At 42.4% G+C, this 16817-nt stretch overlaps 1 protein-coding gene across 1 annotated transcript in view; it reads right to left on the bottom strand.

Moving 5' to 3' along the window:
• The window catches only part of MIGA1 (mitoguardin 1), an 88885-nt gene that overhangs the window by 27096 nt on the left and 44972 nt on the right, over window positions 1-16817 (bottom strand). The window contains exon 8 of the mRNA XM_089692190.1: window positions 10763-10863. Within this exon, the coding sequence (XP_089548316.1) occupies window positions 10763-10863 (101 nt within the window). The remainder of the gene's footprint in view (window positions 1-10762; window positions 10864-16817) is intronic.

Below are 16817 nucleotides of genomic sequence, written 5' to 3'. Positions count from 1 at the left end.
TAATTTTTTAATTTTCCGAAAAATGACAAAAAAAATACAACTTCAAAAAACTCGCCATGCCTCTTATGAAGTACGTCGGACTGTCTACTTTGCAAAAAGGGGTCATTTGGGGATATCTGTACTGTTCTGACATTTGGGGGATATCTGTACTGTCCTGACATTTGGGGGATATCTGTACTGTCCTGACATTTGGGGGATATCTGTACCGTCCTGACATTTGGGGGATATCTGTACTGTCCTGACATTTGGGGGATATCTGTACTGTTCTGACATTCTTAGACCTCAAGAAATTAGATTGGCCGTCAGTACTTCAGGATTGATCAATATTCAGATCTATACCATAGTTTGTGAACTCTATAACTTTCCTACAAACTAAAAAATACATCCTAATTTGGGTTATTTTCACCAAAGACATGTAGCAGAATACATCTCGGCCTAAATTTATGAAGAACAATTATTTATTTGCAAACTTTTATAACAGAAACAATGAAAAACTGTTTTTTTTCAAACTTTTTGGTCTTTTTTTGTTAATTTAGCAAAAAATAAAAACCCCAGCAGTGATTAAATACCACCAAAAGAAAGCTCTAGTTGTGTGAAAAAAATGATAAAATTTTAGTTTGGGTACAATGTTGTATGACCGCGCAATTGTCATTCAAAGTGTGAGAGCGCTGAAACCTGAAAACTGGCCTGGGCAGGAAGGTGTAAAATTGCCCGGTATTGAATTGGTTAATGGACCAAGCTGAAGTTAGAAGCCGATTGGCTCCCATGCACAGCTGCACCAGATTCTGCCCTCTCCAGTTTTAGTAAATCTCCCCCAAAGTGTGTTACTGGCCAGATCACCGGGTGAAATACAGGAAAAAAAAAAAAAAAAAAAGACTAAAATAAGAAAACTAATGCAGCCATCAGATCTAAGAATTATTAAGCTGCAAAATATTTAACTTTTGTTTTTGGGTTTAATACTGCTATAAATATCTAAAAAAAAAAAAATCCAGAGATCTATATCTGTGTAATCATTTGCTAAATCTCTCTGCTGGTGTGATGAATGTACTGTACCAGTTGCAGTACCCCAGAAGTGCACACACAACCATCTCATGACCCTTCATATACAGTGTTGTGGTCAGCCTAATACCGGATATCAGACAGGAAATGTCCCAGCGAAGGACACAAAGACTGGATGGAATGGCACATTCATTCCGTGTCATTCTGTATATCCTGTCCTTGTCAGTGATTTATGTCATTTCATAAGCCAGCGACACAGACTTGTGGAATATTTATGTCTGATCTCCAATCTCCATCCCGCTACAGACTCTTGGCGGCGGATTCTGAATCCAGCAACATATAAGCATCTGATGTTTACATTAAAGACTATACGCTAATTTGTCAGTACGAGGCACGCATATTTTCCCTGTATATACAACGGCCATACACGAGATGAATCCATATGGAAAATAACTTTGCCCAAAATGAGGAGATTTAAAGAGAACCTGCCAGTCGTTTTGAGCTTTTATGATGAATATGTCTTGTCTGAGAACAGACCCCCACAAGGTGCCTGTTTCTGGGAACATAGTGAAACTAGTTTCAGAGAGGCACACAGGCTAACAAAGGTAACGGCATACTACAGGTACTTATATAGTGCCATCAATTTACGCAGCGCTTTACATATACACACACACACACACACACACACACACACACACACACACACATACATACATACACACACACATATACATACACACACACACATATATACATACACACACACATATACATACACACACACACATATATACATACATATACACACACATATATACATACATACATACATATATATACATACATATACACACACACACACATATATACACACATACATATACACACACACACACACACACACACACACACACATACATACATAAATACACACACGCATACATATATATATATATTACATTCACATCAGTCCCTAGCCTTCAAGGAACGTACAATCTAAGGTCCCTAACTCACATTCATACATACACATACTAGGGACAATTTAGACAAGAGCTAATTAACCTACCAGCATGTCTTTGGAGTGTGGGAGGAAACCAGAGTACCCGGAGGAAACCCACATAGACACAGGGAGAACATGCAAACTCCAGGCAGGTGGTGCCATGGTTGGGATTCAAACCAATGACCCTAGTACTGCCAGGCGGAAGTGCTAACCATTTAGCACCTTTCTCAAAGCACTTTATCTGGTGGTGCTGTGGTTTGGATTCGAACCAATGACCCTAGTACTACCAGCCACTGTGCTGTACATGGACACAGGCTTTTATTGAGTTGAGTTCAGGGGCTTTGGCAAAAAAAAAAAAAAAATGGCAAAAGCTCCTAAACTCACGTGCGTACATGAGGCCTTAACTCATAGAAGATTTAAAGCAGAACTAACCCCAGTGTTTTATCCAAAACAGTTGCATTCAAGGCATGCCGTGAACGCTGTCTATCGGTCACAGTCACTTGTGCTCTGAACCAAATTCTTGCAGCCACTGAGAAATACTGTGTGAGCTGTAATTAGTCACAGCTTGTCACATGGTACAAGGCTGTTGTGAATAGCCCTGTACCATGTGATCTCCATGATCATTCACAGATTTCACACATAGTAAGCAATGATGTCAGAATTGACATCTTGCTTACACCTATTCATGTGATCACTGATTGGCCAAACAGTGATCACATGGTCAGGACCTCACACAGAGGTCCCATACAGCGATCAGTGGGCGCCGTTTATGAACGGCAACGAGCCCCTGCACTGCCACTGTCCGGCCGTTTATATACAGCGGCCGGACGGGAAGTGGTTAATAAGGGATAAAAGGAGGTATTGTACTCATGAAATGACAATATAGTCAAAAGCACATCATAAAGGAACAGCTCTCTCCGATCCGCACTACATGTCTGTCCGCATTGGGAACTATGGACTTCCAAATGACTAACGCGTTTCAAGGACTTGCCTCTTCCCCAGAGCCAGAGCCTACAGAGATGGATGCGGATGCAGTGGTTTCTCAAACAAAGCTGCATTTTAAAATTATTTAGCAATGGGTGCATGGATCTAAAACACGTCAAATTTTGGCATACGGCTGTATCTATGCAGCTGCTGATGCTGCATGCACCTCTATAGGCTGCATGCACGCAGCTCAGGGCAGATGCAGGTGCAATAACAACCAGATGGCCTGCATCAAGAACGAGTGTCAACATGCGTGAGAATGAAGTCTAAAATGTGCAGCACAGTGGCTAAACGGTTAGCACTTCCGCCTGGCAGTACTAGGGTCGTTGGTTCGAATCCCAGCCACGGCACCTCCTGCCTGGAGTTTGCATGTTCTCCCTGTGCCTGCGTGGGTTTCCTCCGAGTACTCCGGTTTCCTCCCACACTCCAAAGACATGCTGGTAGGTTAATTGGATCCTGTCTAAACTGGCCCTTGTATATGAATGTGAGTTAGGGACCTTAGATTGTATGCTCCTTGAGGGTTAGGGACTGATGTGAATGTACAATATATATGTAAAGCGCTGCGTAAATTGACAGCGCTATATAAGTACCTGAAAAAAATAAAATAATAAAAATGTAATCCTCAGGCAAAACACTAAAATATACAACTATGAACTGTCTTATCTGCCAAGAGTCTGATAATTCTGTACTGCACACCACTAGGTGGATATGAATAAATACAGTTTAAATGATAGATTTTTTTATACCAAAAATATACAGTGGGGTTGATTTGTTAAAGCTGGAGATTGCAAAATCTAGTGCAAATGTACATGGTAGCCAAACAGCTTCTGACGTCAGCTTGTTCAGTTAAGCTCTGACAATAAGCCCCTGTTCACACCGATGGGACTTGTCATGGGATTTGACTGTTCAAATCCCATGACAAGTCGCATCCTGTGATCAGCAATGGAACCATTCCAATCAGTGTGACCACAACTTTGTCGGAGTTCCACCGATTTGAAAAGTAGTTCTGCACTACTTTTGCAGATTTCTGGTGCGACTTGCATTAGCATCTGTGCGACTTCAGACAGGGACATGCGACTTCAAAATTTACGATTTCAAAGTCGTATTCATTGTGAACCAGGGCTAAAACCTGGAAGTTGATTTGTATGCAGAGTTGCACCAGATTTTGCACTCTCCAGTTATAGTAAATGAGCCCCATAGTGTTTTACATTCAGCTGGCATCAGTATCTGAATCTTCACTTGGACCTTTACTTCAAATGACCCAAACAAAAAGTGAGGGCCGGTGTTGATGGGCTGTAGGCCTGTATTTATGGACAAATGCAGCTTGTGTTGGGTGCATTCTACTTGTACTTGAGATCATTCACAGTTTATTAATAAGTGCATTTATCCTGCAGTTGATCTACTTCTGAACTGAACTTGACCTCCTAACCTGCTTTAAGTGGATTTGTGCTTCCATTGACTTATGGGGGGAGAAGTATTGCTGATGTGAACATAGCCTGTGGACATTTAAAAATTCAGGCAAACTAGGATCCCCAGTCCATCCACTCTAATCCATCCTGCAATTTTTTTTCCTCCCTAACTGGTGAAGCAAGCTATTCTCATCTAAGTTCCCCATCCACGACCCCAAATTAAGCACTACAGATCCTCCCTTTCTAGCCGGTCTCCAAAAGACCCTTTGCAATGAGCTCACTGTTCTTCTAGATCCTGAGAGGACCTCACCGCTGGACAGTAGAGTAAGAGTCCATGCCACGTCATACAGACTGTGACACTTGAAGAAGGTTTCCACCAGAAGTAAAACAGAACAGAATTGGAGGGTAAGAGTAGAAGAGGAGAAGACTCAACTTAGAGACTGTTGTCTCATGTGACCATGGCTTTAGGTAAGAAGTGGAGGGTAGGGGAGTAGAAGAGGAGAAGACTCAACCCAAGACTGTTGCCTCATGTGACCATGGCTTTAGGTAAGAAGTGGAGGGTAGGGGAGTAGAAGAGGAGAAGACTCAACCCAAGACTGTTGCCTCATGTGACCATGGCTTTAGGTAAGAAGTGGAGGGTGGGGGAACAGAAGAGGAGAAGACTCAACTCGAGACTGTTGACTCATGTGACCATGGCTTTAGGTAAGAAGTGGAGGGTGGGGGAACAGAAGAGGAGAAGACTCAACTCGAGACTGTTGACTCATGTGACCATGGCTTTAGGTAAGAAGTGGAGGGTGGGGGAACAGAAGAGGAGAAGACTCAACTTCGAGACTGTTGCCTCATGTGACCATGGCTTTAGGTAAGAAGTGGAGGGTGGGGGAACAGAAGAGGAGAAGACTCAACTCGAGACTGTTGCCTCATGTGACCATGGCTTTAGGTAAGAAAAAATAAAAATGGGCATTTCAATTTTTTTGCTATCAATGATTAGTTCCTTAGTTCATTATATCTCCTAGATTGTAAGCTCCAAGGAGCAGGGCCCTCCTATTCCTCTTGTATTGAACTGTATTGTTGCTGTATTGTCTCCCGTTATATTGTAAAGCGCTGAGAAAAAACTGTTGGTGCTATATAAATCCTGTATAATAATAATAATAATAATAATAATATCTACCCCAGAGATAGGCTGTGAGCATTAGATCCTTTGAAAGGTTTTTATTGCCACTTGTGTTTTCCGTAGACAGATTAACCTCCTCGTTTTATTTTGATAACCACCTTCACTAGACAGAAAGTGATGAGACATACAAAATTTTACATTCCTCTTTGGAACAGGAGTAGATGAGAAATGCTCCATTGCAAACCACAGCTCTGGTGACAGTTGTCAAAGAGGATAGGAAGGGAGGAATCTCCCTATAAGGGACAAGGGCATTGGTGAAAAACCCAAACATTTTAACCCTATCCAAAAGTTCCACATTAATAACAAGAATGTGACACAATCCTCATGGCATGTAAATAAAGACTGAACAGCATTTGAAATATTTTTTTATATGGACAATATATTTACTGAATAATGAAGGTTAAAATGAAATATTTATAGTAGTGCCTTAAGACAGGCCCGTTTGCTCTCTGGAAGATGTATAGAGGTATTTGGAGAGTTTCAGCCACCCAGGGACAGCTGAATTGTTCAGCAAATGCTTTCTCTAAAAATTCCTAGAAATCCTGAGAGTGGAAGGAAGGGAGAGGATGTAAAGGGTCACATTTCACACTACTTCTTATATACATTTTATAACATTGTTAGTCTAGTGGAACAGTCTATTATTATTATAGAGCTGGCATTGTGCAGATGCCAATACAGGGCTGGGGCAGCAGGCTATAACTGAGAATGGAAGAGGTAAATATCAGACAAATAAAAGGGGAAGAATCAAACGCCTTCACATTGTAAAGTGCTGTGCAAACCGTTGGCTCTATATAAATCCTGTATAATAATAATAATAATAATAATAATAATAATAATAATAATGCAACTTCCTTCTCACTTTAGGAATCTTTAACAAAACCTGCTATAGATCATGATCTGATGTAAATCCCTGTGTGATATTATTAAAGAATAAGTTCACCTTTGGAACATGTTACATGTTCTACCCATTTTTAGGGTGGAACATGTAACATGTTCCTATAGCTGCAGCCGTGCCCACCGCCCCACCTCCCTTTGACAGGTAGTATGGGGAGAAGTTCCCCCGTCCTATTAGTCAGATTTGAAAACAGCGCAGCCATGCAGGGCTCATTCGCAGAGTTCTATGAATGAGTGCTGTCATGGTATGAGAAACTGCCAATTATTAATCCCCTTATTAATGCCTTGTATCACATGCCCTCAGCGTCCTGCTCTGTATTGTTCCAATTGTCCCCTGTGTCACTAGGCCAAATGGCCTAATTCAATGGCCTAATCAAATTACTCTGGGCCCCCCTCCCTCCCGGCCAGCTGGCTGGGAGCTCTCTGCACACCTCCCAACTTGCTTTTCATCTATGCAGACATCATCTCTGCCCCCCAGGATGACCCTGTCACCAGCCTGATTCTCCCTGAGGTCTAGAATTCCCTTCCCCCCTCCCGGTTGCCAAGGCGACCGGGGAGAGTCCTGCAGCAGTTTAAGAGGCTGATACTGGGAGCTCTGTTTTCATTCCGTTGGGCAGTCATCAAAGGATCTCGAGCTCCGGCGAGACCTTTGTGACTAGACTCTGCAAGTCTACTCCCCAGCCTCACAGAGACCCCACAGGAGGGAAGAGACAACCAGAGAAAGCCTGCCTGCGATTGCGAGAGGCCCCACAGAAGGGGGAGAGACTATCCCAGCCTGCCTGCTTTTTGTCAGAGACCCCACAGAAGGGGGAGAGACTACCACAGCCCGTCTGCCAGAGCCAGAGGCCACCCACCTGGTCCGGACTCCACAGGTACCTGCGTTCTGCTTCTACCCCTGGGAGACCAGGCACCCTGTTGGATCCGTGAGTACCTGCTTCCCCACTGTGTTACCTGAACTGTTGCAGTGGTGACCCCACGCACCCCCTCCTGTGTCGGACTACCCCTGTTACAGGGACACCCCCTTGGCTCTCCTAGTGGACTATAAGTGGGTGGGGCCCCCTCATTACCATTTAGTGGCAAATCCACCCTCTCTGCCACCCCCCGTATTGAAGAACTGCCGCATGTTTGTTTCAATAAAGCTTTGTGCGTCTGCCATCCACTCTGTGTGTTCTGTCCTGCCTTTCCTCCGTCACAAGTGCCTACAAGTTCCAGCAACATTAGCGGCTGTCGGCTTGTAGATTTCAATAAACTACCACGGTGCCATGAAGCGCCGTGGTAGTTCATTGAAGCTTCCGGTCAGTATATCTGCTTAACCGTACATCCCGTACAGCAAGCAGATATTCTGACAGGTCTGCAGGAGACCTGCATGGCATTAGTGATCTACTGATCGCTGGTGCAATGCTCTCCAGGCTCCTTTAGACAGAAATAAAAAAAATTTACATTTTTTGTACCTGCAAAAAAATGTGCATTTATTATTTTTGTCCAAAAGGTGAACTTATCCTTTTAAAGAGGATCTTCAACCTGGAAAAAAACTAAGTTAGTCAGCAGCTACAAATACTGTAGCTGCTGACTTTTAATAGAAGGTCATGTTTCCAGGGATCCAGCGCTGTCCTCAACCAAGCCAATTCTTGGTCACTCTTCATGTCCCCAGCGTTGCCATTTTTACTGTGGGAAGTGGCTGTGAATTCTTCCGACTTTACAGCCGGCTCCCCACTGTGCATTCGTGAGCTGTGCTGCTCTCTGTGAATGGCTCTGCAACCTCTTGGGACCTGTGATGTGCCCCAGGAGATTGCGGATGAGGAGGGGGAGAACTTTCACTGGGATCACCTATGCGAATCCAGCAGAAGTGGAAGCGGGTACCTGCTCCCTATAGGGATGGGGTGGGGGGGGTTTGTGGGGTGGTGGTGGTGGAGGAGGATCAGCAATACTTCCCTTTTAAGGTGACATTCTGCTTTAACTCATCCTTCTATACATCAAGACTTATAAAATTTATGTCACAAAATCACCCTTAACCCCTTTATTATTGAGGGTAAAGCAAACCTTAACATCCAGACCCAAGTTTGCAACTTTGACACGTGTTAGTTGACCATTGGCCCTTACCGTGACCCCAACACTAACCCTCACTAACCCTGACACTGAGCTAGATCAAGTCTATGTCTAGCCATTTTCTTTCTTTTTCTTTTTTTTTATTTGTTTACATCTTTCTCTCCTGCAAGGACAGAAAGATACAATGTATCTTTCTCTCCTTTCAAGAGAAAGAAAACACATGGGTGAGCTGCACAGTGACATATCACAGTAACAGCCAATCAGACACTATGACAGTGATCAGGTGAATAGGAACCAGGAGTCCTGGGTCCCGATCATTAGTATGAGACCTGGAACTATTGGTAAGAGCTCAGTCACTGTGCTGGGAGCAGGCTGTGGAGCGCGCTCCCAACACAAACATCAGAACACATATACAGTATGTGACGCCCAGGTTTAAAGCCCACCTCCTGGACGCTGCATATATGTATTACTGTGTCATTATGGGGTTAAAGTAAACCTGTAGCCAGGCTATGGACATTCGAGCATTTACATATTCTTACCAAGCAGTAAAAAAAAGCTTCAATGCAAGCCCTTGCTTACCTGCACTGTGGAGAAGTTAATTCTCATAATAAACCATTACACATTAGAAATACTGAGGATCTTCAAGTCAACCCTTCCTGTAGCTCATCTTACCCACTACCCCTTCAAGACCTAGAGCACCTATGATGTGTTTATATAAGAGATTAGAAGGCTGCAGAGACACTAATGGGAGAGGGAGCTGAGCTGCTGAGTCACTTCTGGAAGGAGGAAGCAGAGAAAAAGACATGGAGGACTTAAGTGCACACAACTAATGAGGCCAGTCAGAGCTTGTTTTATAACTCATTTACTGCTTGCTAATATTATTAAAGTGGTTGCAAAGGATGCATTTTTAAAAATAATAAACATGTTATACTTACCTACTCTGTGCAATGTATTGCACAGAGAGGTCACAAACCTCCTCTTCTGGGGTCCCCTGCCAGTGCTCTTGGAATCATCCCATAGGAAGCCACTTCCTACACTGTCGCACCTGTGGGCTTGCTCCTGAGCCAGGATGTGTGCATCCATAGACACACACAACATGGCTCAAACCCACCACCTGCTCCCTCCTCATAGAATTTAATTGACAGCAGTAGGAGCAGAAGGATACCACTGCTGTCTCCATGTGCTGAGAGGAGAGCATCTCTGCAGACAGGCAAAGTGGAGGATCAAAACAGAACTCAGGTGAGCGTAAGGGAGGGCAAGGGGGCAATACAACTACGGAGACATTGTGTACTTTAATGCACTGCCTGTGGTCAGGTAAACAATGTCCTGTCTTTACAACCATTTTAAGTATTGAATGTCAAAACATATTCACTGCTAAGACTCATTCACTCAATGCCCTTCCTGGCAGTATATGGATCACTGGCTCACTCTTGCCCATTGCACTGGGAACATCGGGTCCAAAGTTTTTACTGAGCCAAGTGGTTTAATGAACACTTTGTAACTGGAGGTGGAGCACTGTGGTGGTAGGCAAATCACCCGAGACAAGATCTAGGCCCTTCTTGAGTCATGTTTTGCATTTTGTTCTCTGAAATCTGTCATTTTTACCTTTTCATGTATGGTATTACGGAGCTGTGCAATGTAAAGGATAATACAAGCAACAATAATATAACTGCAAGTGCAATGTATAAAGCAGTGGTCTCCAAACGGAGGCTTGTGGGCTGGATGTTATCTTTCCTTGCCTTTCCTGGTCTGCAGGGCACTTCCTCACACTGCAACCGACAATGGGAACTGTTCTTCCCACTTTTTGACATCAACAATACGTAGTTACATGTTCAGGTTGCAAAAAAGACACAAGTTCAACCAATAGAAAAAAAAATACATAGAAAACCTCCATATACACAACCCTATACCCACTGTTGATCCAGAGGAAAGCAAAAACAAACCTCTATGAAGTTTGGTCCAATTTTCTCCAGTGGGAAAAATGTCAACAAAAATGGAACTACTACTCTCCCTGGTACCAATGATGGGTTGCTGCCCAATGATACTGGTAATGGGGCCCTATCCCTCCTCCTATTGACCACAGGCACTATATCATTTGTTTTCCCCCATTAATCATCAAGATTGAGTCATTGTGTATTCCCACTGCTGCCAAAGGGTTTTCTACTCCCACTGGCCACAGTCTGCACCCCCTTCCCACCAAGTCTCAAGGACAGTAAGCTGTAGACGCCTGGTATAAAGGAAAAAACAAACATTGTTTACCTCCATGGCTGAGGAGAAAGAGTCTGGTGAAGCGATGCTCAGAGTGTCTCTTGTGCCGAAATCACCCTCGTTGTCCATGAATGTGATATCGGTGTCATCATCTACAAAGAAGACAAATCACTTACAGTGACCGGTAATTTGGGAGAAAATCTAACCTCTTCTCAACCTGGTGCTCTCTACCAGATCTCCAACTAACCAACCTGAGACTTTATAAAGGCCCAGTCCCCATCCGGTTGTTTAGGTGTGAGGTCTTCTATGCATGTTTAACATGTTACCATTCAACTTAAAGTACCACAAATTTTTACTGGAAACTACAACAAGGATGCAGTACACAGAATTATTTCTAACATAAAAACATCTAAAATGTTCAGCAGGTGTATATACAGCTGTTGGGATACAAGTTTGTGAAAAATGAAACTGAGCTGCCCTAAAATAGGCTGTATATGTGTATAGGACGTCTTCCCAAGTCAGTGAAATTTCAGAATCCATCCAGCAATCTCCAACTATGCGGCCCCACTGGGAGCCCCACGGCCTTGCTTTTGAAAAGGTCCTCGCTGGGTCCTCTTCAGTCTGGGCATTTGCACTGTGGTCCCATCCATTTCTATAAGGAAAGCTGTACACTTAAATTGGAAATTCACTCTTTCAATCAACATGGACTATTTTGAATCCTAATGCTGCTAGCACTAGTAGATAGATAGGAAGGTATATTGTATTTACTTGATTTAAAAAGTTTTTTTACATTCTTTAGTTGCTTCCTGGTTTCCATGCCTAGGAAAATGATGTCATACATCCCAGGAATCTTCAGGAGGGAACTTTTTGAAACATTTAAAAAGTGTTACTAAACCCACAACAGTAAAATCAGTCTGTATATGCAGTAAAGCATGCTTGTTATACTTACTGTGGGACTTAAGAAATCAATCCTGCACATTGTGTAAATAGACTGTTTGATACGGTTTTCTCTGATCCTCCCCTTCTTCCACTGTCCCCAATCCATCTCCTGATAAGACAGAGCCTTTGGACTCACTCTGCACATGCTCAATTTGGTGTGTATTGCTAGTGAGTTTTTTTTTTTTTATTGGGAGGGTGCATGTGATCAGCACAGGGCCAATCAGAACTGTCCAGACAGATGGCCGGGGGTCCTGCAGCCTCATAGGACAGTCAGAAGAGAATGAAAATTCCACCTACAAGCTTTATCCAGACACTGACAGAAGTCACAAGACTGCCATATACTACTGATGAGAAAAGTTATTTAGCAGTTTATGTTTACTAAAATAATTGCATTTCCATGTTCTGTGTACTGTGGGATACCAGATATAGTGAATGCAGGGTCCTGGATTTAGTAACACTTTAATGGTTGAAAGCATCAAATGCAGACGAGTTTGGGAGAAATCCTCCCTCTTCCCTATGGTTAATGTAAAAAAGATTAAAAAAAAAAAAAAACACAATAAAAAGTAAAACATACTAATATAGTAATATACAGTAAATCCATAAACTCAAAATGGCAATGTCAGCAAAATGGTAGTCAATCCAAATAATTTGACTTTCAAGATAATTCAGTAATCATATAAATACAATATCTGAATGATCTTGAATGTCTGATGTTTTTGTGTTGACTACCATTTTATTGACATGGACGTTTTGGGGGATGCTTTTCCACCAAAACGTATTATATGCTTTTAACTATTAAATGTTTCAAAAAGTCTTCTAAGTGAGATGAACCTTTGTACCTGGCACTCATTAGTACACATCAAAGAATTTACCACCTGGCAAGAACTTCCTTTGTTGCTATCAGAGAGGTAGCAGCCTAGGACCAGAACAGGATCCATCTATATTATATTTCAACCACAGTTTCTTTGACGTGTAGCGCTACTCCCGTAGGAGCCACAGGAATACTGTCCAGGGCCTCCCTGGTTACTTTGTCAGGCACATAGGCTCATTCACGTTTCTCCAATCACCAGTCTAGGGGTGTTTTTTTTGCGAGATGAGCAGGATACTCCAAAAATAGGAATTCTGTACACTTGAGGACTTTATCTAATCTGCAGGGCAAGCTATGTCGGTGTCCGTGCTTGAATCAAACAGTGGACTTCAGCTTTAAGGCCGTAGTAAAAAAAAAAAAAAAAAAAAGTAGTAGTAGTAGCTGAAAACTTCTTTAGAGCCCCAGTGCAGTGTCCCTTTAAAAGTAGGCCAGGTGGACAAAGCTCTTCAGAACACTAGCCTATATTCCCTTTGCTAGACCTGCAGCTGACTTCCTAGCACCAGAGGGGGTTAAACAGCCTCTAAGATTCTTTAGGGATGTCTGTACTCACAAGGCCCAACAGCAACTGGACGCCTTCTTCCATGACCAGATATTCAGTAGACAACCCCTCAGTCAGCATAGTGGAACCAGAGTCTCAGCATTCAGGCCATCAGGTCACCCACTTGAGGCCACATGGAAGTAGATGCATAGGAGGGCAAGGTGCCCTCTCCCAGGCTGAAGAATCCAGAGCACCGTGTGCTCACTGAATATATACAGTTACCCAGCATGCCTTAGAGGCCCTCTTTCTAGGATAGGCTGAGGCTGTATATATTTAGGCTGCCATCTGCGTAACTCCACACCTATCATCCAGAAACTTCTAAAGTTTCCTGGATACAGAGGAAGCTAGGCAGACTAGCAGAAGCTGAGCACACAGAGCAGACCTCACTAAATGATCACAGCTCACCAAGTACAGTGAGCTAACTATACTTTTACCTAACAAATACTGTATATACAGCCACTCCATAGACTACAGAGTGACAACTAAATTTACCTATCAAACACAACTAATTCCATCTATCAATATATCTACTGAGGAGGGTGCTACAGAAGGAAAAATAATTTTACAGTAGCTCTGTCAGAACCAACTTTCACTTCTATCACACACACATTATATATTAAATTCCAACACAGATACTTGCAGACATCTTCAGTATCACTGTTACCTTGAAAACTTTTTAGGCCAGGTAAGGTTTACTATAGAGTGAAAATTAAAATCAGCTTTTATCTAGAAGGTCCCTCTCTGAGCAGGAGGAGGAGGTTCACGAAATAGCTCAGAAGAAGCATCACCAGGTTTGTATCGTAGTCCAAAGGGCAGCTATATATTGTAGTGTCACAATCACTGCATAGATGCAGGCCTAAACAGCAAGCGCAAGTGGTTCACCATTGCATGTTCATTACTTTCCACAGGTAAACAATCCTATATATGTGCTTTAATTCTGTAGTTGTTTAGCTGGAGATGACACAGCCAAAGCAGGCTAATGTAGTCCATTTGCAAAACTGACTTACGACTTCCAGTGTGAAGTTTCTCCAGGACTTCTCGCAAGATTAGACTTCAGTACACTCAGCTGAGTCACACAAATAATCTTAGTTTTCAATTTGATGAATATTTCTAGAATTATTAAACCAGTAGTATAAATCAACCCGCTTCCTGTGCACACAGTGAACATTTATTCCCGGGTTTTCATGGACTTGTATGGCGAACTAATTGAATGATACTGACCTGTTGGATCACTTCCACCATCTGGAGTCCTGAGACCAGCTCCAGAGGAACTGTGTTATATATCAACATGTCTAAACTTCAGACATTACAAAAGCAAAGTCTGTGCTACCTCTGCCAGCCATGGAAACCAGAGCTCCCCCAAAATGACAGGTTACTAAGGACAAGCGGAGGAGAATGGCCACAGAATGAGTCCACCATTTATCATAATTCATAGAACTGTTTGTACATTTGTGGTGTTCAGACCTTCATACCGGATCTAGTTTCTTATAACAAGGGTTCAGACTTTCACTTCTCATCTGTTAAGTATATTATATGGAACTTAAAACATTCTGTTGTGTGTAATATATATATATATATATATATATATATATATATATATATACAGTATATATATATAAATGAATGTGAGTACCATCGACATGTTACAGAGGAACCACAGCCAATCTGCTTGGGGCAGCTCACAATGTAACTTGCTCCCTAATGGATTCCTAAAGCAGTATTAAACCCAAAAGCAAACAATACATTGCAGCATACAGATTCTTAGATGTGATGGCTGCATTAGTTTCCTTTTCTAGGCTTTCTTTCTTCTATTTTCATCTGGTGGGTCAGCCAGTAAGTCTGCAGTTTTCCAGAAGTGAAATCTCTCCAGCAGAATGTATCAGTTTACATGGATGAGACCATACATTTACCACTGGCAGGGGTGCTTACAATGATCAGTTTTTACTTATTAATGCAGAACCTTTATCCCAAAAGGAAAAAAAACTGTTTGCTATAAGTGAATAGTGAGAGCTGGAGTTTGGCTTCAATTTGTTATTGCAATCAAATCTGCTAATACATTTAACACTTCCCCCCTTCCAAGACTAACAATGCTGTAGTCTGTTGTGTCCTGTGCTCATTACTCCAGAGTGGTGTCTCACTAATACAGAAGGTGTGTTATTGGCCAGATCACAAGGTGGAAAAAGAGAAAAAGCCAAAAGAAAAAGAAAACCAATGCTGCCACCACATCTAATGACTGGCAAGCTGCAATGTATTACATTTTTGGTTATGGGTTTAATACGATTTAAACTATATGTAAACCCAATCACTAAAATTGTATGTAGGCTTTAACATGTTACTGTAAATTTTAAAGGTAGTTTTCAAAATTTTTGTACTCTGCAGTTTTCAATTAAATAATAGCTAGAGGAGGGGTGTGGCCTGTACATGGAGGAAGAAGCAGCTTGCTGATCGCGCTCCTGCCGAGACCCGGGGAATATTGCTCTTGGACACCCTACCTTATTGCCGACCCTATTATAGTGGGTGGAGGAGATGGATCATATTGAATGTATGGAGTCACTCCTGGCACAGGAATTGGGCACTCAAGAACACAATTGCGAGACCTGGCTCTCTTGGAATATATACAGAGAGTCCTCTGTACTTCGCGACTTCTTGGCTGCTTGAACTGGAGTTTTCTTTTCCTCTGGTCCCTGCTGGTCTACAATCCCCTTGGGTGCCCCTCCTCAGGTGAGCCTATTCTTATTTTCTCACCCATTATATCCCCCTCCCTTTTTCCACTCCCTCCCCTTCTTTGGCAATAGACTGGATAGGATGATAAGGCCATGGATATCGCTAGTACACCCATCCCCCCCAGGCTGGTCTTTATTGTTGTGTATGGTGAAGCCTCCACAGATTTACTATTACTTTGTTGCGCCCCTTGCCTCTGCTACCTGTACCCCCTTGGGGCCTAGATTTGCCTATATCGTATAGGCTATTTGACCTATAGCTGTGGGTTTTGTACTTGCTGCCAATCACTGCTGTTGTCTAGATCCAGGATGTTGTTGTTTAATATTGTTTATCCATCTGTACCCCCCCAACCCTGTATTTTCTGTTTTGTATTTTACTATTGTTAATGTCTATGTGAACGATTGATACTTGCCTTTTTTTCAATTAAATTTTATAAAACTTCATTAAACTCAGATTGATCATAAATAATAGCTAGGGTTCCTGTCTTGAAGGTCCTTGTTCAGGCTTTTTCTGTTATGAGTTGACAACGCCCTGTCCCTGTCTCCCAGTATGGCTCCTGCATTTTCACCCTACTGCACAAGCTTCCAAAAGGAGACTACAAGTGGCCATTTCTACAAACAATATGCAGGCATCATCCACAGTTGTCACCAACTGTGAAATCCACCTGAGAAATGCCATGCAGTCATTAATGGAGTGCATGTGGGTAAAAAGTGGCTACAAGGAGGAAACCAGAAATCAGCAACACTTTGAGGCTACAAAAGATGGAAAAAGTGAAAACAAAGATTTTGTAGAACATTTATAAGCCCCTCTCACCATAATAATCCCTGTCACAAGGACAGAAATTGAGGGGTGACCTTCCCAACAGATAAAAACAGACAAAGGATCAAACCTCACTATCAAAAAGAAAAAAAAAAATGTGCAGCTGGAATTAAAGTTTCAAATCAGCTGACAATTAAACAGAATTGCAAGACTTCACTGTGTTCAGAAGTGGAGTATTTTGTATCTTATGGAGTGGGTCATGCAGGTGAGTTTGCCATTTA

The sequence above is a fragment of the Staurois parvus genome, unplaced genomic scaffold, assembly GCF_062004578.1.
Source record: "Staurois parvus isolate SC_StPar_1 unplaced genomic scaffold, SC_StPar_1.0 ptg000578l, whole genome shotgun sequence".
In the NCBI taxonomy this organism is placed as follows: domain Eukaryota; kingdom Metazoa; phylum Chordata; class Amphibia; order Anura; family Ranidae; genus Staurois; species Staurois parvus.
This window is presented reverse-complemented; position numbering and strand designations above follow the sequence as displayed.